Source organism: Dasypus novemcinctus, chromosome 8 (assembly GCF_030445035.2).
Source record: "Dasypus novemcinctus isolate mDasNov1 chromosome 8, mDasNov1.1.hap2, whole genome shotgun sequence".
Lineage (NCBI taxonomy): Eukaryota > Metazoa > Chordata > Mammalia > Cingulata > Dasypodidae > Dasypus > Dasypus novemcinctus.
The window spans coordinates 98,978,118-99,002,376 of NC_080680.1; the positions used below are offsets into that span (position 1 = coordinate 98,978,118).

The 24,259-nt window shown below is 38.6% G+C and overlaps 1 protein-coding gene and 1 non-coding gene across 4 annotated transcripts in view; one reads left to right on the forward strand and one right to left on the reverse strand.

Moving 5' to 3' along the window:
• Nucleotides 1–22,480, forward strand: part of FBXW2 (F-box and WD repeat domain containing 2) — a 46,850-nt gene extending 24,370 nt beyond the window's left edge. For all 3 annotated transcript variants that reach the window (XM_004473331.4, XM_004473333.4, XM_058302474.2), the window contains 5 exons: nt 360–554; nt 2,643–2,776; nt 5,048–5,134; nt 5,791–5,960; nt 14,954–22,480. In XM_004473331.4, coding sequence (XP_004473388.2) covers nt 360–554; nt 2,643–2,776; nt 5,048–5,134; nt 5,791–5,960; nt 14,954–15,242 — 875 coding nt within the window. In that variant the 3' untranslated portion in view covers nt 15,243–22,480. The remainder of the gene's footprint in view (nt 1–359; nt 555–2,642; nt 2,777–5,047; nt 5,135–5,790; nt 5,961–14,953) is intronic.
• On the reverse strand, nt 11,517–11,623 carry LOC111759124 (U6 spliceosomal RNA). Its single transcript, XR_002793207.2, has one exon. It is a non-coding gene; the product is annotated as a U6 spliceosomal RNA (small nuclear RNA).
• Nucleotides 22,481–24,259: the final 1,779 nt, after the last annotated feature.

Genomic DNA, 24,259 nt, shown 5'->3' on the forward strand with positions numbered 1-24,259 from the left:
CGGACACCCTAACCACTGGGCCAAGTCTGCCGCCTTAGGTCATCTTCATCCATTTCAAGCTCAAAACAGAGAATTGGTGACAGTCAGGTTTATGAAATTTTACAAATGAAAGCACCAAGCCTGGAAATTAAGGGAAAGGGCTAAAAGCCTGGATTCAGTCCCAGTACTATTGATACCACTTTGGTGACTGACCACATTCTGTCATTCTGTTCTTGCTTTGCTTTCCTCAGCCTGAAAGTGGGATTGGTAGAGCAGGTGACCATTAAGGTCTGCCTTAAAAAAAATACAATGGTTTTGTGATTATGTTTTTTCGTGAGTGTGTTTGTTTTCTTATTAACTTCCCTATTTTTTTCTTGAAGGGTCAGATGACTTGTCTGCAAAGCTGTGGGATGTGAGCACAGGACAGTGCATTTATGGCATCCAGACCCATACATGTGCAGCGGTAAAGTTTGATGAGCAGAAGCTTGTGACAGGCTCCTTTGACAACACTGTGGCCTGCTGGGAATGGAGTTCTGGAGCCCGGACCCAGCACTTCCGGGGGCACACGGGGGCGGGTGGGTTGCACTTTTTCAAGGGTTTTTATTATTAATATAACCTCATCCCTTACAGCAAGGAGCCAAGAAAGTGGTTCTTTATTCCCCTTAAATTTATTTAACCTGCTCCCCCACCCCAAACTTCTTTCCTAGTCATTGCACTTTTATTTTCCTTTAAGTTATTCCCATTGGAGTTTTTTCAAAAATTTTTGTTTTTCCTTGACCTATTTTTAAATTCTTCTATGTACCCTTATGTTGGGATGAGGACAATTCTCTCCTTCTCTCCTATGTTATTTATATCCTGTTGAACAGCTATTGCCCTTTGATTTTTATCAGATTCCTTATCTCCAAACTAAATAAGTCCTATACTTGTAAATTCAGTCCACTTTAGTTTTGGAATTAGGTCTGAAAATCCTTTGGAGGGGCAAAGGTTCTCAGATTGTGGGTCTATACACATTACATCTAATTGGAGCTTGGATGACAAATGATTAAAACAAGCAGCTGCCTAGACGAAAGAGTAAAGAAACAGATACCTGGATGTTTCCTAATAAATGGACCGGCAGGTTTTTTTTTCCAGAAAATTGGTCATTTAAATATACCCTTGAGATCTTAGCATCTCTTTCTGTTGCATTGTATTTTGGAGCTTTGTAGAAATTGTATTAAGCAGTTTTCCAGCTTGTGCAGCATTTCCTCTTTGCCTTTCCCCCCAATTTACCCACTGTTTTAGCCCCTGAGTCATAGTCTATGCTCTTAAGCATCACATTTTATAAGCAGCCTTCCCAGACTCCTTTAAAAGGTTGAGTCTCTCTGCTGTGGGTTTCCCAGAGATTAAATCTGATCTTTGTTTTCCCTACCAGGCTGTAAATTCCATAAAGACAAGGATCCTGTCTGTCTTGTTCACCCTGATATCTAGTTCCTTGTACTGTACCTGGTGCTTAATAATTCTTTGAATTAAATGTAGCTGTTTTGTGGCAGGAACAATTTTTTCCCATTTTTCATCCTCTGATACATTTTTCTTCAGTCTTTGCCTCTGCTACCACTTGCTTGTTGTAGAAATTAATATTTAAAAGTATATGATTAAGCATGTAATTTTTATATTAAACACAACTATTTGACAGTGCTTCTAAGGATATACCATGACTTCCAGGTGATTTTATAACTGATTAATTTTGAGAGCCTTGCTCTAAAAACATTCTACTTGCTGTTCCCTGGACATTGCTGTGACTTTTCCTAACTCTGTGCCTTTGCTGTTCCCTCTACCTGCAGTATTCTTTTTCTTTTCTTGATAAACTTTACTCATCCTTCAGAGCCCATCTCCAAAATCGTCTCTTCCCTGAAGTCCTCCCTGATACCCCTGGGCAGAGTTAGTCATTCTCCTTGGTGTTTCCCTAGCAAGAGGTAAACATTCATTTTTTGAACTCCATCCCCCTTAGACTGAGCTCCTTGAAGGAAGGACCAGTGTCTGTATCTCTGCATCCCCTGTGCTGCATTAGAACTTGGAAGACAATTAACAGCAAATATTTGAGTACTCACTATATTGCAGTTTTAGGTGCTGGGGATACAGCCCTGAAGAAATTTCATGAATGGATTAATTTGATCCTTGAGATCTTTGTTTTTGTTTTGCTTTGTTTTTCTCTACACAGGATTTTTTTGGCTCTGAGTACTGTTTTGCAGCTTATGTTTACATTTTGTCTGACTCCAATAATAAATAGTGTAAATGTGAGTAGGGCCAAGTATGTTCTGTTTTCCCTGCATGAGCTAGATAAGTTTTGTCATATTAGGCAGGCATTCCTAAGAAGGAATGCCATTATGTCCAGCACTGGTTTTGCTTCTCCCTCTGAAACTGTCACAAATATAAGAGATCATATTACTTTGGGGAATTCCCAACTTGAGAATAATAAGGTATAATAATAAGAATTTTGAAGTAAATATATTTTTTATCATAAAATTTTATCAAACTTGCTAGTTGAGTAACACCATTTTCACATTCGTTCTAGCTGGGAGGTCTGTAGAGTTGGACAGCTAGGGAGAATAAATGTTACTGAACTCTCTATTGTAAAAGTCCCACAGACAGACATGTTTTAACTTTGTGTATGTTATATGCACTAGTGTTTAGCGTGGACTACAATGATGAACTCGATATCTTGGTGAGTGGCTCTGCAGACTTCACTGTGAAAGTGTGGGCTTTATCTGCTGGGACATGCCTGAACACACTCACTGGGCACACAGAATGGGTCACCAAGGTAGGAAGACTTATAAAAAAAATCTCCTTGACATCAGGTTTGGGGGTAGTGGTGGAAAATAGTAGATGCTGCCTTATTATAAGTTGTAGATGAGTCATGAGATAGAATAGATGCAACCACAAGCCATGATAGTGTACAACAATGACCAGCATATAGAAAGCACTCATAGTTAAATAACCATGATAGGTATTTAACAAGTGAATGACCTAAGGGCATGGAAAAATGCCCACAATGTATTAGGTGGGTGGAGGGGGCCAAACAAAACAGATTACAAAATAATATGTAGAATATGACACTAGTTTCTGAATGTGTTTTATCTGGGGGATTGTGGGTACTTTTCCTCTTTAGGTTGAGCATGTTTCTTGTTTAATCAGAAAAGCCATTTTCATTTTGAAAAACAAAATAATACTTGCAAAAGTGGGGCAAAGAAAAATCTATAGGCTGTTCAACAGACTATTGGGATATTTCCTAGTTTTCAAAAAAGATTGCTATGAGGATCAAATGCAGTAATAATGGATATGCTTTGATGAAGTACTTTTTGTGAGCATACCATGCTTCTCTGTGAGTGGCTAAGGATACAATAATGAAAAAAACAGACTTGGGCTTTACACTTATGAATGTTAATCTAGTAGGGGAAATAGTATTAAACAGTAATTTCATAAATATATAATTACAAACCATTAAGTGCTGTAAAGGAAAAGTACAGACTTTCTGTGAGAAAGTCTGGGAAGGGTATCTAATTGATTCAGGGAAACATTTTTAAGAAGGGATAAAATAGAATAAATATGAAGTAGCTGGGCAAAGAGTAGTGGAAAAAGTGTTTCAGAGGGTACAGCATATGCAGTCCTGTTGAAACATTTGACTGCCTGGAAGGTGGAAATGTTGGAACATTTGGTTACCTGGAAGGTCAGTGGAGCTGTGGTGTAGTTGGGAGGGACATGGAGAGGTAGTCATTTATGATTCATTAGGACATATTTAGGACTTTGGGTATCATCATATGTATAGTAGGGAGCAGTTGAGTTCTGAGCAAGAGTCTGATGTCCTTTTTGTTTTAAGAAAATAACTGATTGCTGAGTGAAGAATTGATCAGGGTGAGGCAGGCGTGAATACAGGATAACCAGTTAGACTTTCATAGTAATTTTAAGCAAAAGATGCTGATGGTTTGGATTTGGGTGGTGGCAGTGAAGAGAAGTGTTCACATGAGGTATATATTGGTGAGGTAAAGTCAACTGAACTTGCTCAGTGGTTGTGGGGAGCAAAGAAGAACAGAAATGACAGGTGGGTTTTAGACTGCATGGGTAATTGTCTTTTTCTGAAATAGGAGCTAAAAGGTAGAGCAGTTTGAATGAAGCAGTAATTCTGTATTGGGCAGTTGTTTTTAAATACAAAAGGTACGTGTTTTAAGGTAATTTACTTTTGTTGGAAAAGCAGTGCACTTGGTGCCAGGAGACTGGCTATAGTATCTTGGACAAGTTAATCTTCCCTTCAGGGCCTGAATTTTATCATCTGCTAAATTTTATGTGAATATTGGAATGAGATGATGGGGCAGCACCCAGCAAGATGCTTGGTACTTAGTAGCAGGTCAGTCAGTTTCATTGAATATGCTACCCAGGCTTCTGAATGTGTGAACAGGACCTCCCCTTACTTATTGCTGATTTATTACAAAACTAACTAGAACCTAGTGTTTACAGATTATCACAAGTCTTAATGGAATGATAGCTTTTCTATATTACTATTATCATTTACCCTCACTACAGTATGCTAGATAACAGGTGCCTCATGCCCAGTTTTAAAGATGAATAAACTGAGGAACAAAGAGGTAAGATGGTCTTGCCTGAGGTTGCAAAGTCAGTATATGACAGATTCTGGTCCCAGGTCTGGTGCTTTTTTCATTATAATGCATCTGCTTTTGAAAACAGGTAATTGCATCTACTTCTATTTCTGTGGAATTTCTCTGTTTAATTCCTCACATTTTCCGTAAAGTCAGTTTATAAATTTTAAAACTGATCCTAATGTTTGCTTCCAGACTAAAGATTTAGATTAAAGTGCTGCCAGCATTAGACACTTTTAGATCCTGCTGATAACCTAGAGATTCTGGTTGTAGTAGAAATTTTAGTAGTACTAAGTTAGCTTAGTAATAGAGTTACAGCTTAGCTATTCCAGCCTACCATACATTTAAACCTCTTCCTTTGCAGATTTTAGTTAAAAAAATAGCAATATAGAATTAACATTATAAAGATCTTTCTATATCATAGATATTTATATTTGCAGGTGGTCTTGCAGAAATGTAAAGTCAAGTCTCTCTTGCATAGTCCTGGAGACTACATCCTCTTAAGTGCAGACAAATATGAGATCAAGGTGAGTCTTTTTTTCCACCCTCCATTAATTTGCCTCTTAAAAGAAAGCTGTCAAATATAAGAAAGTCAAGTGTTATGGGAAAGGGGAAATATTCCAAGGGGAGCAGGAATATTCTAATGCAAGCCATCTTAAACCCACTGGAAGAGGAGATTATTCATTAGCTCCTATGTCCTAGACAGTTTCTAAGGCAGCTTTTTAAATGTAAGTTTAAAAAAAATTCACAGAAATTTATCTTCAGCTCATTCTTCCTGTTGTTTTTGTTTGTTTTTGTTTTGGAGACATTTATGTACTACTATTCTCGATTTTTAGATTTAAACTATGAAACATAAATGTTTACTTGTTAAAGTAAAAATGATTTGCAAAGAGCTTACAGAGCACTCTTACACACTCTTATTACATCTTTTAAGTGCCCTGTGTTGTACGCATTATTATATCCATTAGGGGAACTGACATTCAGAGAGGTTAAGTATTTTACCCAGGGTTACACAGCACATATGCTATAGAATCAGATTTGAATGTGTATCTCTTGACTGTAAAACCTGTGGTCTATACTGCACTTGATATTTGATTTGAGCAACACAAGCCACACTGTTTCAGGACAAGCTTTTCTGTAGTGGTGTGATCTACCATCTTTCCTAACTTTCTTCTATCTATAGATTTGGCCAATTGGGAGAGAAATCAACTGCAAATGCTTAAAAACATTGTATGTCTCTGAGGATAGAAGTATCTGCCTGCAGCCAAGACTTCATTTTGATGGCAAATATATCGTCTGTAGTTCAGCACTAGGTCTCTACCAGTGGGACTTTGCCAGTTATGATATTCTCAGGTAACATTTCCTTGAGCCTTACACTTAACCTTGGAAAGTCTGTTTTTGTTATTGTTTTAATAAATTTATTTCAAATTCAAAAAAATAAAATAACAAAAAAAGGTAGCTCAACAAGTTATGAAAGCATTACTCCTAAAAAGTTCTGTTCAGGCATTTTTATCTCGTCTAATTCCAATTACTAACTCATTTATTCCTCTAATGTTAAGAAAGATACACAGATGAACACAAATTAGTCAAGGTCTCAATAATTAAAAAATGGAGGGAAAAAATGTTTAGTCATATTCATATCTCATAAAACCAAACCCCATATTCTTTTTTTTTTTTTTTACCTTTAACATTAATATAGTACCAACTTTGCTTTTGCTATAAAAACATTACAATGTTGTTAACTATAGTCTATAAATTACATTAGTTTATATTCCCATGTAACCTTTGAAGGTCTGTTGCCTTTCATTAGTAAAGATAAGGATGAATATTTGGCTGTAACAGAGGATAACTGATAACTTGATCTTAGGAAGTGTAGTACATCAGTTATAGACAAGGTAATATGTACTGAAAATCTCACACAGGAAAAATGTTTGAGGCAGTATGCACAACAGAAAGATACATGCTTGGACCTATGAGATCTACGTTCTAATCTCTGTCCTGATTCTGAGTCACTAGTTACTTTCCTTCTCAGGATTTACCATGCTTTTCTAGAAAATTAGGATCTTAGAGCAAAAGACCTTTGAGATGTCCAGTTCTAATATTTTAATTTCTACTTCTTATTCAGTTGAAATTCTTTATTGTTCTACAAACCTAACTGTAGTTGGGGTATTGAGCACCTTTCTTTTGACCAGTTGAAGGACAGAGGGATTTAGAGAAGAATACAACTTGCTGGGTTTCTGGCCAAAGAAATAAATAAGAGGAGGTCCATGGACAAATAATTTTTTGATTCACTGTATACCATAGACCCTTGTTGGAGATTGACATTATCTTTAGCATATTGGAGGTTGATAGAAGCCAGTGCTGTATGGTGATTAAGAGAACAAAAAGAAAAAAGGACTGGTACCAACTCTTAGTATCTCTTATGAGCTGTGTGATTTTATGTAAATTCCTTAACCTCTTTGTACCTCAGTTTTCTCATCTGTAAAGTGAGGATTAAATGAAATGCCTGAAATAGGACTTAGCATAGGACCTGTCATACCTTTATTACTAATAGCTCTGAGAAGCCCTACAAAAAGAAACTTATTTAAATTTATTTAGTTTAACCTACTATAACTGACACTTAATGTGCAAAAAGCCCTTTTTTTGAGTAACACATATTAAGAGTGCACAGAATCAGTGTTCCACAAAGTGATTCAGGAAATGCTGACTTGTGAGAGGACAGAAAGTTGAATACTCTTTGTTGTTTCTATCCATGACTGACTGTACTAGCCAACAGGACTTTGGCAGGTCCCATCTCTCTGGTCAAAAAGTTACAACCCCATTTATGTCTTCCTAGAGTCATATCAACATTTCTGACCAGTTAGATTTCACATCTGTCAATATCATTTCTAGCAATGATTGATGATTGTCTTTTTTTATTATTTATTTATTTCTCTCCCCTCCCCCCCCCCCGGTTGTCTGTTCTGTGTCCATTTTTGCTGCATCTTCTCTGTCCACTTCCGTTGCTGTCAGCAGCACTGGAATCTTGTGTCTCTTTTTGTTGCATCATCTGGCTGTGTCAGCTCTCCGTGTGAGCGGCACCATTCCTGGGCAGGCTGCACTTTCTTTCACGCTGGGCCGCTTTCCTTACGGGGCGCACTCCTTGCGCGTGGGGCTCCCATATGCAGGGGACACCCCTGCATGGCACAGCGCTCCTTGCACGCATCAGCACTGCACATGGGTCAAGGAGGCCCGGGGTTTGAACCGCGGACCTCCCATGTGGTAGATGAACGCCCTAACCACTGGGCCAAGTCCGCCACCTGTCTTTTTTTTTTTTTTTTTTAAGATTTATTTTTTTTATTTCTCTCTCCACCCCCCAACCCCCCCGTTGTCTGCTCTCTGTGTCCATTCGCTGTGCTTTCTTCTGTGACTGCTTCTATCCTTATCAGTGGCATGGGAATCTGTTTCTTTTTGTTGCGTCATCTTGTGTCAGCTCTCCATGTGTGCAGTGCCATTCCTGGGCAGGCTGCACTTTCTTTCGTGCTGGGCGGCTCTCCTTACGGGGCACACTCTTTGCACGTGGTGCTTCCCTACGCAGGGGATGCCTCTGCGTGGCAGGCACTCCTTGCACGCATCAGCACTGCGCATGGGCCAGCTCCACACGAGTCAGGGAGGCCCGGGGTTTGAACCGCCGACCTCCCATGTGGTAGGCGGACACCTTATCCATTGGGCCAAGTCTGCTTCCCTGGTTGTCTTTTGAAGGAAAGTAAGGCCAGAACAGAATCCTAGAAAACATTTGTCCAAGATCTTTGTTTTGTAGATCTAGTGACTATGGGAAACCTTTTAGAATTTAGTATCCTGTTTATTTTGAATTTATCTTTTTTTGTCATTTAAAAAAAAATTATTGAAGTATATCACTCACACATAAACATACATAAACAATAATAGTAATAGTTGTGAACTTATAAAACAAGCATACATAGCATTATACAGGACTCTCATAACTCAACCTACCACCAATACCTTGCATTGTTGTTAAAGATTTTAATCTAATGATTAAAGAGCATTGTCAAAATATTACTACTAACCAAAATATTTTCCCCCAACCCACCCTATTATTATTATTATCTTTGTATCATTTATATATGAACATACATAAACAATAAGTATATAGTAAAAGTTGTGGACTTACAAAGCAAACATGCATAACATTATACAGGAGTCCCATACATCAGCCCTTCACCAACATCTTGCATTATCATGAGACATTTGTTACAGATTATGAAAGAATATTGTCAAAATCTTACTACTAATTATAGTCCTCATCTTACATTTGGTGTATTTTTAGCCCAACCCACCCTATTATTTTTTAAATATATTTTTGATGACAGAAGTTGTAAACTTATGAAACAATCATGCACATGTGCAGAATTCCTAAACAACATCCATCTATCAACACACCACAGTGGGGTAGAACATTTATTACAGATAAAATAATATCATCTGATCGTTACCATATCCATAGTATACATTTGGCCTACGTTCTCCATACTGCGCCATTATCAAAACAGTATATCTTTGGCATAGATGGAAGCATATTTCATTATTACTGCTAACCACAGTCCATAGGTCACTCCAGTTGTATTTTTCCCATGCTTCTCCACATTCCCACCACCCTGCAGTAGTGATGTACATTTGCTGTAGCTCACAAAGGGCACTCTTGCATCTGTACCACCCACCACAATTCTCATCCACCTCTTGGTTTACTGTGCTATTCCATTCCTAGATTATTCTCAAGCATTCTGTCAGTTGGCATTTACATCCCCAGGCTACCATTTTCAGCCACATCCTCATTTATAAACTACTGTTACTCACTGTGTGTTACCATCCACTCTCTACATTTCCACACTTTTATAGTAAAGCTAATTAAAATTTACACATACATTAAACATCAGTAGTCCATCTCAGTCCTCCTCTTATCTCCTTTAAGAATCCACCACCTACCACCAGGTCTTGAAGGTACTTTCCTACCATTTCTTCTAGAAGCTTTATGGTTCTTGCTTTTATTTTTAGGTTTTTTATCCATTTTGAGTTAATTTTTGGATAAGGTATGAGATAGGGATCCTCTTTCCTTCTTTTGGCTATGGGTATCCAGTTCTTTCAGCACTATTTGTTGAATGGACTGTTCTGCCCGAGCCGTGTGGGTTAGTAAAAAATCACTTGACCATACATGTGAGGGTCTGTTTCTGAACCACCAGTTTGGTTCCATTGGTCTACGTGTCTGTCTTTATGCCAGTACCATGCTGTTTTTACCACTATAGCTAGGTAATATAATTTAAAGTCTGGAGATAAGGGTTTGCTTTTCCTTTTTAAGATGTTTCTGGCTATTTAGGACCCCTTTTTCAAATAAATTTGATAATTGTATTATCAATTTTTTTAAGAAAATGCTGGTGGAATTTTTATCAGGGTTGCATTGAATCTGTATATCAGTTTGAGTAGAATTGACATCTTTATGATATATAGTCTTCCAATCCATGAGCATGGAATGTTCTTCCAGTTATTTAGGCCTTTTTTGATTTTTTTAACATTGAGTTGCAATTTTCTGAATATAAGTGATTTACATCATCGGTTAAGTTTATTCCTATTTGAGTTTTATCTATCATATTTTATTTTCCTCATTCTTTTGACACTTTTTGTTACTTTTATTGATATAATCTTCATTTCTAGACTCTTTACCAGGCCTTTCTCTCCTGTCTTTTCTTTTCAGGCTCTAGCATGCCCTTTAGCATTTCCTGAAAATCTGGTCTCTTAATTAGAAATTCTCTCAGTTGCTGTTTATCTGTGACTATTCTAATCTTACCCTTAGTTTTAAAAGACAGTCTGGCTGAATATAAGATTCTTGGCTGGAAGTTTTTCTCTTGTAGTATCTTAAATATATCAGACCACTGTCTTCTTGCCTTCATGGTTTCTGGTGAGAAATCAACACTTAATCTTATTGGGTATCCCTTATATGTTATGCGTTGCTTTTCTCTTGCTGTTCTCAGAATTCTCTCTTTCTCTTTGGCATTTGACATTCTGATGAGTATGTGTCTTGGAGTTGGTCTATTCGGATGGGACTGTGTTGTGCTTCTTTTTTTTTTTTTTTTTTTTGTCCATATCAAATTTTACTAGAAGTTAAAAGGATACAGGCTACTATGACACAGGCAGAGCCTGAAATCTGTAACCACCAGGGCAGATAACAAATGAGTCCCCAATCATATATAAATGACATTATCTTACAGAGAAATAGTTATTTAGGGTCAGAGAACATCTCCATCTTATAATATAGTAATTTTATAGCTGGAAATGACAGGTATCAGCAGCTCATATGCATGTACTGGCTAATTCCAATATCTTTCCCATAAGCCAAATAGAGAACCCTAGTATATACTCCTAATTACATCTCTTAGAAGAGAATTTTACTTACCTTTAAACTAGAAACCACAATTGCTAAATCTCATTAGAATAGTTGCAATAAAATTTAAACCTGATTATTTCTCCCTGCAGGTTGTATCCTCAAGATTGAATGGTTATCCACAGGAATGGATGATAATGTTCTTTCTCAACCACTCATAGGAGTGGGCAGATGCAGATAGATCAGTGTTAAAGATTTCAGAGTATGGTATAGTAGGTATTACATTTCCACCCAACTAAACAGATAAAAGTTGAGGCAAGGACATTGCACATATTACAAGAAAAACATATCAGCTTTTAGAAATTTGATCAAGATGCTTGTGTCCCAGTGGCAGTAAACAAAATAATCAGGTAAAATATGCTATCTTAATATTTACTCTCCAATTCTTAGAAGGAAAATAAGTTGTGGATTGAACCTGTATGTACCCTAGAAAAACATACTATTAAATCTAATCCATTCCTGTGGCTGTGAACCCAAAAAATATGGAACGCTTCATGAATTTGCGTGTCATCCTTGCGCAGGGGCCATGCTAATCTTCTCTGTATCGTTCCAATTTTAGTATATGTGCTGCCGAAGCGAGCACTGTGTTGTGCTTCTTGGACATGGATATTTATGTCCTTAAGTAGGGTTGGGAAATTTTCTATCATATCTTCAAATATTCCTTCTTCCCCTTTTCCCTTTTCTTTTCCTTCTGGGACACCCATGACACATATGTTTGCACGTCTTTTGCTGTCTTTTAAGTTCCCTGAGACCTTATTCAATTTTTTCCATTCTTTTCTTCATTTTTTCTTTTGTATGTTCACTTTCAGAGGTCATTTCTTCAAGCTTCTCAATCCTGTCTTCTACCTCCTCAAATCTGCTATTATATGATTCCAGGGTTTTTAAAATTTCATTTATTGTGCCTTTCATTCTCATAAGATCTCCTTTTCTATATATGCTTTCAAATTCTTCTTTGTGCTCATCCAATGTCTTAATATCTTAATCTCTTTGAACTTATTAAGGAGATTTGTTTGAACATCTGATTAGTTTATGTCATCTGGAGGCTTATCTTGTTCTTTTTAACTGGGCCATATCTTTCTGTTTCTTGGTGTGAATAATAGTTTTTTGTTGTTGTCTTGGCATCTGGCTTATTAGAATATTTATTCTGGGTGCAGTTTTTCTCTTTAGTTTAGGGCTTCCTGCCCTTTCTCCCTTGCTGGTTGTGCAGTAGGAGCCAGGGATGTAGTTGGTAATGTAAGCTGTGGAGACTCAAGCTGCCTTCATTGCCCCAGGGACTGGTGAAGTTTCTCTCAACTTTCTCCTTTGCCAGGAGTGGGGACAGAGTCACAGCTGTGTGTAATAATCCATGCAGGCCTATACTGTAGTTGCCCAGAGACTAATGAGGCTTTGCGCCCCTTTCTCCCCTGCCTGGGGCAGGGATGGAGCTGCAGGTATGGGCAGCTATCTATGCAGTGTGGGTCCCAAGATGGCCACAGTCATCTCGGTAGACTTCTGATTATTCAATCTGTGCCAGTCAAAGTTACCTGCAGTTACCTGAATAGGCTGCTCCAGGGCCCACCAGCCTCCTTCTGCCAGAAGCCTAGTCTAGGGCTGCAGGCCAAATGTGGGTAAAAGAAACCAGTTCTACTATCACTGTGATTTTCAGTCCTAGCTTCCCCTTAGCCTGGGGCAGAGTCAAAATGGCGCTACTGGCCTTTTTCTGACATGGACAGATTCACACCTTAGCTGTTCCTAGGGTTATTCCTTAGCCAGCCGAGTCTACTAATCAGTAGCCAGGTGTGGAGTGAAGATGGCGGCTACTTGCTTCTTTCTGACTTGGTCAGGCTCAAACTTTAGCTGTTCTTAGGATTATGCTTTAGTCCACTGAATTTACTCCTCAGTAGCTGAAGTTGGTGCCCAACCCTCTCTTCCTCCCCTATATTTGGGAAGTAGAGCTTTCAATTCCAGCCACAGAACAGCTTCTGAGGTAGCTTTTGCCTCTAGTGGAAGATGGGCAATGGCCTCTGTGGCGTGGAGTGCTCTACTTATGAATCTTCTCTGCAGGTGGGCAGTCTCCTCCTCCTATTCCTCTAGGATGTGGAGGATGTTCCTCTGGTCTTCTGGAGCCCCCAAACAGGTGCTTCAGCTAGCTCCAGATAGCTCTGAGAGTTCACTAACTGTCCTGTAGCTGACTATAGGAGCTCCTTACTCCTCTTTCGTCTTCCTGGTTGTTCTCTGAATTCATCTTTTTTCATAGGGCAAGGAAGGCATAATTGAATAAATATATCATTATCTTTTTTAATGCTTTGGGTCTCTAAAGGTTTTGATTTGTTCCTACATCTACCTTTCTCATCTATGCTTCCTCTTCAAAATGGAGTAAAGACAGGCCAGAGTCTCAGATGAAGATTATTTTCTGGTGTTTGATTATGCTAGCTCTAAGCAACAAACATACAAGATAGTTCGCTAGTGTGAGGTGCTAGATTCAGATTTTTCTTTGAAAAGGGGATATTTCATCTCTGCTTTTTCTCCCCAAACACAAACCAACCAACCTCTTTTGAAGCCATAGTATACTTCCTGTGGCTTCAGAGGCTAAGTTGCTAGAACCAGGTGGGGCTACTGAAACTTGGAAGCTAATTGGAAAGTCAAGCAAAATATGCAGATCACAGCCTGTTGCTCAGTAAGACTGAGACGTGATGCAGTCTCTTGAGCTCAGTTATCTCAGTACAACATGTGTGGTTATTTAGATTCAAGAACCCAGACCCCACAGCTGGGATTTTCTTTTTACAGTTCTGAAGTAATCAAAGCAAGGGGGGCCATGAGCCTGTATAGACCTATATTCTATTCTGCAACATATTTGTGCTTTAAAGTCTTTGGAAGCAGCCCGTCTTCACCTGACTTACGCCCTATCCCCATAACTATCTCAAATTTTCTATATCCAGTCTGATTTGCATTGATGAGCTGGGACTTACCAGATTTTCTGTGTTTCTAAGCTTCCTTTGGATCACTTTTTTAGGAATTTGAATCTGCTCATGTTCTTTGCACCACTGCTTCATTCAATAGCTCTTTTCCTAGTGTTTCCAAAGAGGACATCAACTTTTCTTGTCAACCATTTGCCTTCCTAAACTTAGAGATAACAAATACTAAGTTGTTTTTTTTTTTTTAAATTTATGCTGCTCTTTAGGTAGGTCTCCTATTTTGTGCCCTTGTCATTAATGTTTTCGAAGTGGTCAGCCTGAGAACATTAAGGCTGTCCTCCCAACTCCTCCAGTTTTCTCTAACAACTTCTTATGAATCTTATTAGTAGATGTTTCTGAATTGTTTGTGAAGTTTTTAAGATTTTCAGCCCTTTTCTATTTTTAGAGAGAAACTCCTGTATTTGCTACATGCTCAGTAGAGTAGTATTTCAGTTCCTTGTTTTCAGACTTTGTTCTGGACTTCAGGATGGTTCCCTGATATTCCAGAATTCTAGGATTTGATGAATAAGTCTTTTTACCTAGTGGGAAGAGTTGAGTCTTTTAGTCTTAGCTCTAACTGGTAACTGACTAGTTGTGAATTCTTAGCCAAAGTATTTATGTAGTCTAGGCTTCCATTTTTGCAACTTAAAAATGAGGAAGTTAATTTAGAAAATCTGTAAGATCCTTACCAGCCTAGACATTTTGTACTTTTATAAACTTTCATCAAATACCACCTTTCCCCTTATCAGACTGAAAGTTTCTCCTCCCCTTCACCCCCTCCCCATGTGCGTGTGGGTTTTTTAAAGTGGGCTGGGCTTTCTGTCCTCATATTTTCTCTTTTATCAGAATTTTCATTTAGCTCTCTAAATTTCATTGAATTTTATATTGGTTTCCAGTGTCTTTAGAAAAGGTTACAGAAGCATAATCAAAAGCAAAGCTGCTTTCTGGTGGTTCATGGTCCGTAACTCTCATCCTTGTAGGGTCATCAAGACTCCTGAGATAGCAAACTTGGCTTTGCTTGGCTTTGGAGATATCTTTGCCCTGCTGTTTGACAACCGCTACCTGTACATCATGGACTTGCGGACAGAGAGCCTGATTAGCCGCTGGCCTCTGCCAGAGTACAGGAAATCAAAGAGAGGCTCAAGCTTCCTGGCAGGCGAAGCATCCTGGCTGAATGGACTGGATGGGCACAATGATACGGGCTTGGTCTTTGCCACCAGCATGCCTGACCACAGTATTCACCTGGTGTTGTGGAAGGAGCACGGCTGATGCCACAAGCCACCACTGCTGACTGACTTTGGGTGCCTGGGCTATGGGTTTTGAGTGCAACCTCCATGGCAGCCGACTGCATGAACCAAAGTTCTCACCTAATGGTATCATCACGCAGTGCACAATCATTTATCTATGTTTGCCAGGGGGCCAGGGCTCGGGGTGGGGGAGGGCTTGTTTTATTGACATACAGCGCAGCATGCTAATTGGGTACACCATTGACTTCATTTGTACTTAGTTATGTTGGTCAGCACAAGAGGATGCATTCTGGATTCATCTTTCTTGACTGGATCTTGGTTTTAGTAAAGAAAGTTCAATGATTCATTAATCTGCTAATTGGTTGCCTATAAAATCACATTTAGTCTCTTATTAAAGCTTTTTACCATAGCTGCTTTTTCTTTCGAAGTTGAAGCAAAGGTGCTATGATGTTGTTACAGCAACTTCTCTCACATGGGGCTTAATTTTTTATAAGAGCCAGTGTTAATAAGAAACCAAGTTCTATGACATTTATAAATTCTCCACCAAATAAGTTCTAACAAAAGCCTGTCTTCCAGTACAAATCCAAATTCTATAAACTGGTTGCTCATAATTTATTCTAAGCCGTAGTACTTGGCAGAGTTAATGTTAGACATGTCTAAGATATGGTGAGGAATTTGTGTGTTTTTTTTACCACGTGAAAGAAGCTGTTGCTCAGTCCCCCACAGCCTGGGTGACTGCACAGATGTGATATACTGTAGTAGAAAGAGCACTGAATTGGAAGATTAGAAATGGGCCTTGTTAACTTAGGAGCCCTGTGACCTCAGGCTTATCACTGCTCTGGGCCCCGGTTTCCCTGCGTGTAAAGCCAGTGTTCCAGCTAAGTGATTCTTAAGATTCCTTCTGGTCCTGAGTCTGCTGAGCTATGCAGTTCTTTTTGATCCCTGGTTGATTGTTTTTTTGGGATTGAAGATAATTAAATGAAATTGCTGATACAAAGTTATCACCTATAAAGAAATCAAATATATAAAAAGGCTAGATAAAGGGGCACAGAGAAAATGTAGTAGATTCCACTCAGAATGTAAGTAAGTGGTGAGAGAAATGCTGGATTGAGTGATGGATGGTTCTGTAAAGAGGCAGTGTGCTGTTTTAGAAAGAAAGATACCTAAACCTAATTTATCTTCCTCCTTTACCTCTTGCTTGATGTGTGATCTCAGGCAGGTTAACGTTCCATCCTATACCTTTATTTTCTTCATCTTTTAAATGAAGGAATTTTCCTAGATAAAGTTCGCAGACTCAAATACCTAAGGGAGCCATGCAGGAAACATAAATGCATGAATCACACTGGGAAAAATTGTGCTGAACCATGGAAAGTTTATCAAACCAGGCTATTTACTCAGCTCTGTTTATCATTAGGCAAAAATGAGCCTAATGTTGACAGGTCTTTTTGGGGAGAAACCAGCATTCCAGATATTTATATGAAATTCCTGGATTTTTAAAACATTGACAACTAATAGAAGATATAAAATATGGTAAGCTATATAAAACATGTCTGCAGGCTGCCAGCTTGTGTCCTCTATCCTCTTACTCCTATAAAGTTAGGTAATTTTGTGTTTCAGCAGTGGAAGTATTTGAACCCAGCTGTCACAAACATTAGGGGAGAAAGTCAAGAGGGAGCAGACAGTAGCAAAATCTCACCTACTCTTTAGCCATTTCCCATTGTGTTATAGGGAAAAAGGGGGGGGGTGGTGGTGGCATGTTTCATTCAAGTAGTTTGAAGACCAGCATAAGAACTGTAATCTCAGTGAAAGCCTCTGCTGGAAATATAAGTTATTCATTATTGCTGACTCTAGTATGAAGCATATCCATTTTATAGATGGGAAAAGGGTTGCTGGTAAGGGCAACCTGTGTAGGGGGGGAACTTCACTCTTCACAAAATCCATATTAGCTTAGACTCTGACGATGGACCTAAATTTGTAAATGCTGTGAAATTAGTATTTTAGAGAATCAGTGGTTGGTTTCAAGGCCAGTTAATATCCACATTGAGACTAGAGGATTTAGATACCAAAGAAAGAACAATATCTTCCTCTACCCCCGAAATCTGAGTTTAATCCATCTCACATTGAGGTCTTTGCATGAACTCTTCTTTGTCCTCCAAGAAATGGAACTAGAATTGGAGGTGGAATCTATTTTGAGGAGCCTTAGGAGACTTTGAGCAATGATGTGTGAGGGTAAATGACTTTTTCCCTTTCAACCAGCTTGAATAAATAAGATCACTGATCTAACAACCATCCCTACCCTCACCTTACTTTCATATATATCCAAGAGCCTCAAAGGACAAGTCATTATAAATATAGTCATTTGTTGGGGGCAATTTTTTTTTAATGACAAAATAGAAATTTGGGTGTCCTCATTTCATGCTGCCATTATTCTTCACTAGTGAATACACAAGTTAGTATTAGGATGATGCTTGGTGCAGCTGGACTTTGATAGCAGTATTTGGTGTAGTGATAGCAGTATTTTGTATAGTCATAACTTTGATTCCTCATTCTCACAGAAACCTTTGTTTCACCTGAATATTTTATTTAATTGCTTTATATAAGTTGGGTTTATTCATAATACTGCCACCTTTCATAAAAATGGGAAACTAATTTGTCCTTTTTAAAAATGAAGCAAAGTGGGGAGTCATGGAATGAGTCAGGAATGACTAAAGGTATAGCTGTTTAGTCCTTCATTGGATTAGGGGGCTACCTTCCCTACACACAGACTTCAGTTTCACTAGCTCAGAGTCAAGGGAATTACTTTTGCCTTTTTCTTTTTTTCTAATATATTATTTTTAAAAGATACTTAGATTACAGAAAATGTTACACAAAAAATATATAAGGGATTCCCATATGCTCCACTCCCCACACCTCCCATTTTCCCCACATTAACAACCTCTCTCATTAATGTGGTACATTCATTGCATTTGATGAACACATTTTGGAGCACTGCCACCCAGTATGGGCCATAGTCTACATTGTAGTCTATACTCCCTCCCACTCAATTCTGTAGGTTATGGCAGGATATATAATGTCTTGCATCTGTCCCTGCAGTATCATTCAGGACAACTTCCAAGTCCCAAAAATTCCAAGTCCCACATCACACCTCTTTTTCCCTTTCCCTGCCTTCAGCACCTCCAGTGGCCACTGTCCGCATTAATGATTTAATCTTCCATTGCTGTAATCACAATTAGTCTTCAATAGAATACCAGTAAGTCTATTCCAGTCCATATTTTATTCCCCAATTGTGAGGTTTCTGGGATGGTGATGCCCACTCCACCTCCAATTGAGAAGGGGCTTCAATCCATATGGCTGATGGATGGGACTCTTGCTTGCAGTTGTAGACCCTTTTGGCTCCTTGATGTACTGGTTGTCAATCCTTACCTCCAAATTAGTTGTCCTGGATGAATCCAGTGAACTGGAGGGTAGGTGCCATAACTCCGCCAAGGCCCAGGGCCCAGCTGGCACATGGACAGCCCAGAGATTCAAGTCTCTTGGACATAAACCTACCAACTCCATCACCAAGTATAGGCTCAATAAAAGGGACAGAAGAGGCATGTGTAGAGAAGTCACATCTGAGATCAACTCTGTCACACTTGGGAGCACAAAGTCCAAAGTAGGGCCTGCTGGCATGGCACCAAACTCCAGAGCTTTCTGCCGTGACATAGGACGTGAGTGTCTCTGGAGCCCTCAGGAGCCCCACTATTTGGGTGTAGTATCTGCTTTGGCTGTCTATGAGATCCAGCTGAGACGTTCACAACCATTACCTCTCTGATGACCTCCGACTCCAAAGTCTCCCAGCCAAATATTAATTTTATTAATATTCTCAGTTCTGCAAATTCTTAATCACAAATAGATCCCATCCTTTTTTAAGAGCATTAGATTTCTGGGTGACATTGTGGTATGGTAGAAATAAAGGGCTTCTTACCTCTCAGGTCCATAAAGTTTACCATAACCACTTCAGGCTCCAGGATGAAAATGGGTATAGGAGAGTTCAGTAGGTGTGAGATTTTAAAGCAGATTTTATTCTCATTTCCAAGGAAGATAGCTTCCTACTGCCTCATTATTTGAAGTAATGTGTTTTCAGAACTGGCCCTAGCCTCACCTTTTAGAACTATCAGAGAAGTAGGAAGAAAGACTCCTTTAGGGGCTAGAGTTTGAAGAGATTCCACAGGAAGGTACACATGCCTGGATAACTTTTCCTAAGTGCTATTAAATCTTAAGGTTTGCACTTTGTTTTTCATAGTTCAAAAATTAAACCCTGTTTTGGCCACTGAAAACTCTTAGTGGAGTTTGAAGATGATGTCTTTATAGTATTTGCTCATAGGAGAATGATTACTGCTCTACATTTCTAAAACATCTTAGGGAGAAAAGTATCTTTGGGAACAGTGTTATTTTAAAGAAGAAATTGTTTCTGTTAAGTGCATTTTGGCCTCACAGAAGCAGCTAAGGATGGTGGAACCTGGCTTTACCCATTTCTTTGGCCAAACACAGCTAGGTCCTAGTTGTGATTTTTGCCCCTTGGCTTCTAGGAAATCTAAAGGTGAATTCTCCCACCACCACTCTTCCAGCTTTCAATACCCAAGGTCTAGGTGAGTGATTCTCTTGACTTTCTTGTAGGAAAGTGAGCAGAATCAGATCACTACTCTAGGATGTAGCCTGAGGCGTGGCACATGTGCTTTTAGGAATACAGAGTTGTGAGGATAGGGGAGAAGCCCTTTAGGTCTGTCCTCTTGACATAGCTTTCCTATCTGGTTATGCTAGTGCCTGCCAAATGTTTTAAGAACATAGATTTCCTGAGAATTGTGAGGTTCCAGGTAGAGACTGATGAAAACATCGACAGAAATGCCCACTAGCCATCTTATCTGATGATAAGTGTTTCTTAACAAAGGTTCCTATGTCTGCTGTAGAAAAGTGAACTTTTTCAGAATAATTCCTCACACATATTAGTGGATAGTCTTTGCACCACTCTCATTAGTCTATAATCAGGCTGAATGATTATGCGGAGTGCAAAACGGTATTTTGTTGGCAAGTTGTTTGCCTATGTTTCCAGGCTTCCTCAGCTCTTCCAAGAATAGTTCAGTTGCTTAAAGTGACCATTACATCCTGACCAGTGTAAACCCACTTAATCATTGCAGTTTAAAAATTTTAGCTACTTTACTCTTCATGAAAGTGCCCAAATTAAAAATGCGTCTTTGCATATTTAAACCTGGCAAATTATGAATTCAGATGATATAAGCTCACAATTTCTTGATGTCCTTATACTCACATTGGGAACAGACATAGTTCAGTAATTTAGACTTAGTACCATTGATGGGATATGCTCAGGTTGAAAAAGGCTGGTCTCTATCACCAATCCAACATCAATAACAACATGTTAAAAATTCATCAACTTGTGTTTCACTACTTTGATGTATGTTGTGATCTAAGGGGAGTGTATGTTGAACTGTTTGTGGGGAGGGGGGAGGAGGATTTGCTTAAGCAAATAGTAGAGTGTGGAACAAGAAATCTCTTTAGAATGAGAAGTTATTTTCATGCATCATAGAAAGAAGCATTCTTTTACCCATGGATGATTGTACTAACTATAAATAATTTATATCTATACATAAGCAGTTCTCTCAACTAGGCAACATTTGGTTGGCCAAACCCAAGTTAATGTTTGTACTTGAAAGTAATAAGGCTGCATTTCCTTCAAAATATATTCTGTAGTTAAAACTTTTTTTCTTTTTTTTTTTCCAACTAATTCAGATGGGATTTTGCAAAAGTGAGTATGTTTTAAAATGTGTTTTTAGAATGGAACTGTCCTTTATATGATCTAAAGTGCCTCTGTTATTTTCTGTTTTTATGTGCTCTAGATTGTAAGCCCAGAAATGTAACAATTTCTGATTGAGATCCAAGAGGGAAAACAATAAATTTAAAAGTAAAATGCACGGAAGGAATTTTGGCGACCTTTATGAGTAGATGCAAATGTGGCAAAAACAACAACAAACAAAACTACCATTATCTGCTCAAGACCTTGGAATTGTTCCCCTCTCTTTTGCCCTCTTTTATTCGGCATGTTCCCAAGTTAGTTCATTCTTCTTAATTTAAATTCATAGGACTCCTTGTCATTTACTAAGTATGATCTTTTACCTTTGATCTCCCCTTTAGCTCCATTATAGGGCAGATTTTCATTTCTGTTTTACAGATGAGAAAGCTGAAGCTTGGGAAAGTGGTTAATTGCTTAAAGTAATGGAGTAGCTGGTGAGATTGAGGCTGGAGCCCTGATTTTCAGCCTCCACAGGCCTGGATTTTTCCTATCTTTCCTTTTTTCCCTTCCCATATTTTTCCTATTTCAGGTCTCATTAATCCAAACCTGGACTGCTTACCCCCCTTCACCACTTCTTTACACCTTTTAGGCTCTCTTACACTCTGCTTTTAGGGGTTCTCCCCAAACAACTCATTTTAAGTATGTGACTCCTCTGTTCAGACAACCTTAGTGACATCCTTTTACCAACTGGGGACATCTAGATTCCTTAACCTAACATTAATGAGCCCCAGCTCATATCTCCAGTCAGACCATTCTTGCTATCTTTATTTTCCTGCCTTTGTACTTTGGACAAAAGTCCTCCATATTCCTTTTCCACCAGCTCCTGTAGCCAGCCTTTAAGACCCTATTTGCTTCCCACTATCTTTAAAGCTTCTGCTGACCACCATTACTCACTCAGCCTGACCCAGTATTTTTGTGTAGAGTAGTAGTTTTCACAATTCATTTGGCAGTTCATCATGCCGCGCTTTTTGCAGTAGGTGAGCTATTGACTTTCACCCTTGATCTATAAATTTTTCAAAATTCAGGTGAATTCATTGTTTCCCCAGTAACATTGTCAGATTGAGGGTAGGAATTCCATGATGCCCATAAATTCTTGATGTTTTAATAAATTCCATGCATTATTTTTAGGATTACCTAAGCTGGAAGAAAAATACCAGAATATCAGAGCATTGAAGCAAAATGAAAGACCAATTACAAAGCTCTTCTTCCTCAGACTTCTCTATTCTGCCATATCTCATAAACATCTAAAGTGTTCTGAGTACATTTGGGCAGAATGCTTGATCACTGTGATTAAATATGGGTTGTCGTTACCAAGGGGATGTTTCTATCCTTTGTATGCATTTTAACCACATGTTCTGTTTTCTTTGTGGTAAAAATAATCTAACAATAATAAAAACTCATGGAGAAAATCACCCAGAGCTCTTGATCATAGTGATTTTTTTTTTTTTTTTTTTGAGGCACCAGGTGGGGCCAGGGATTGAACCAGAGCCCTTGAATGTGGAAAGCTGGCGCTCAACCACTGAACTACATCGGCTCTCCATAGTCATTTTTAATATTCTTTTCTAATCCTTATGCACATGTGTGTAAACTTAATTGAACACCTTTGTTTTGTATTGTACTGTCAGAAATGTCCTTTAAGTCTTTAAAATTACCATCATACTTTGTAATATGTATATATTATATGTATATAATTTGCTGAACCTTCCTGTTTTAGTGGCTAATTAGGGAGTCTCCAGTTTTGTTTTTTAAACAATGCTGCAGAGAACTTCTTTATGTATTTTTTCATGGAACAAGTTCCAATTAGATGATTTACTGGTAAAAGCAATAGAAAAATTTCTTAACGTTTTCTGTGTCACAGCCACAGAAGAGTGCATAAAACACACACAGTTTCGGATAGTTACAAAATGAACACTCATCTCACCACTGCCCAAGTCAAGAAAGAACACTGCTGGCACCCCAAAAACCTGTGTCCGGGCAGGAACTTTATGGCCTTTGCTTCATATTTCTCATGTAGCTTTCCAAATGGGTTAAATTGATCTGTTTTCATCATGCTGGGTTGATTGTATAGTTTCACCACAATATTAGTTTTGATTGGTTATTGTGTTTGCCAATTGAGTAGGCCCAAAGTAGGTATCTCAGTGTTGCTTCAATTTACGTTTCTTAACACATGAAGATATATTTTTGTGTGCTTATTTGTATTTCTCTTGAATTCTGTCCTCATCTTTTACCCATTTATTTTTATTATATTGCCAAATTCCTGTGAAAACATTGGTTGAGATGAATAATGGTCATGAATAAAATCTCACTAATCTAGGCATCGCTAATTTAGAAATAATTCAGCCCAAGGTTTGTGCTGAAATTTTCTTTTGTTACATAAAGAGGATTTGTGTTAAGCCTATAAGCAAGTGCTATTTACATGCCAATAATTAATGTTATAGGTTATAAATTATGCATTGTCTGTTAAAGTAGGTGTAATAAGACCTAGTAGTTCAGAATAGAGCTAGTCAACAGTACTGGATATATATAGTAGAACTGTGTTTTTAACTTAAATGTTTTCCTGGTTAAGATGTACCACACATGGCCAATAATATTTACAGGAAAGTGTAGGCAGTTATGAATCAAGATGATTTTCCCAAAATTAACTGTATAAGCATTGAAATTTAAGATGAGGAATTACTCCAGAAAGCAACCAGATGCAGATTCCAAGAACATAGTAATCCTGGTGTTTTATTATTACTGATTAATGCATAGTCAGGGATTGGGTTGTCAGGTTTGCTTTTCTATCTCGGGCCTCTGAGTTCAGAAAGACTTTCCATCTGTGTAAGTTTTTTGTGTTTTTTTTAAGATTTATTTATTTATTTCTCTCCTCTTCCCTCCCTCTGCCCCCCCTCCCAGTTGTCTGCTCTCTGTGTCCATTCGCTGTGTGTTCCTTGGTGACTGCTTCTATCCTTATCAGCGGCACCAGGAATCTGTTTCTTTTTGTTGCGTCATCTTGTTGTGTCAGCTCTCCGTGTGTGCGGCGCCATTCCTGGGCAGGCTACACTTTATTTCGCACTGGGCGGCTCTCCTTACGGGGCACACTCCTTGCACATGGGACCCCCCTACACAGAGGACACCTCTGCATGGCACAGCACTCCTTGCACGCATCAGCACTATGCATGGGCCAGCTCCACATGGGTCAAGGAGGCCTG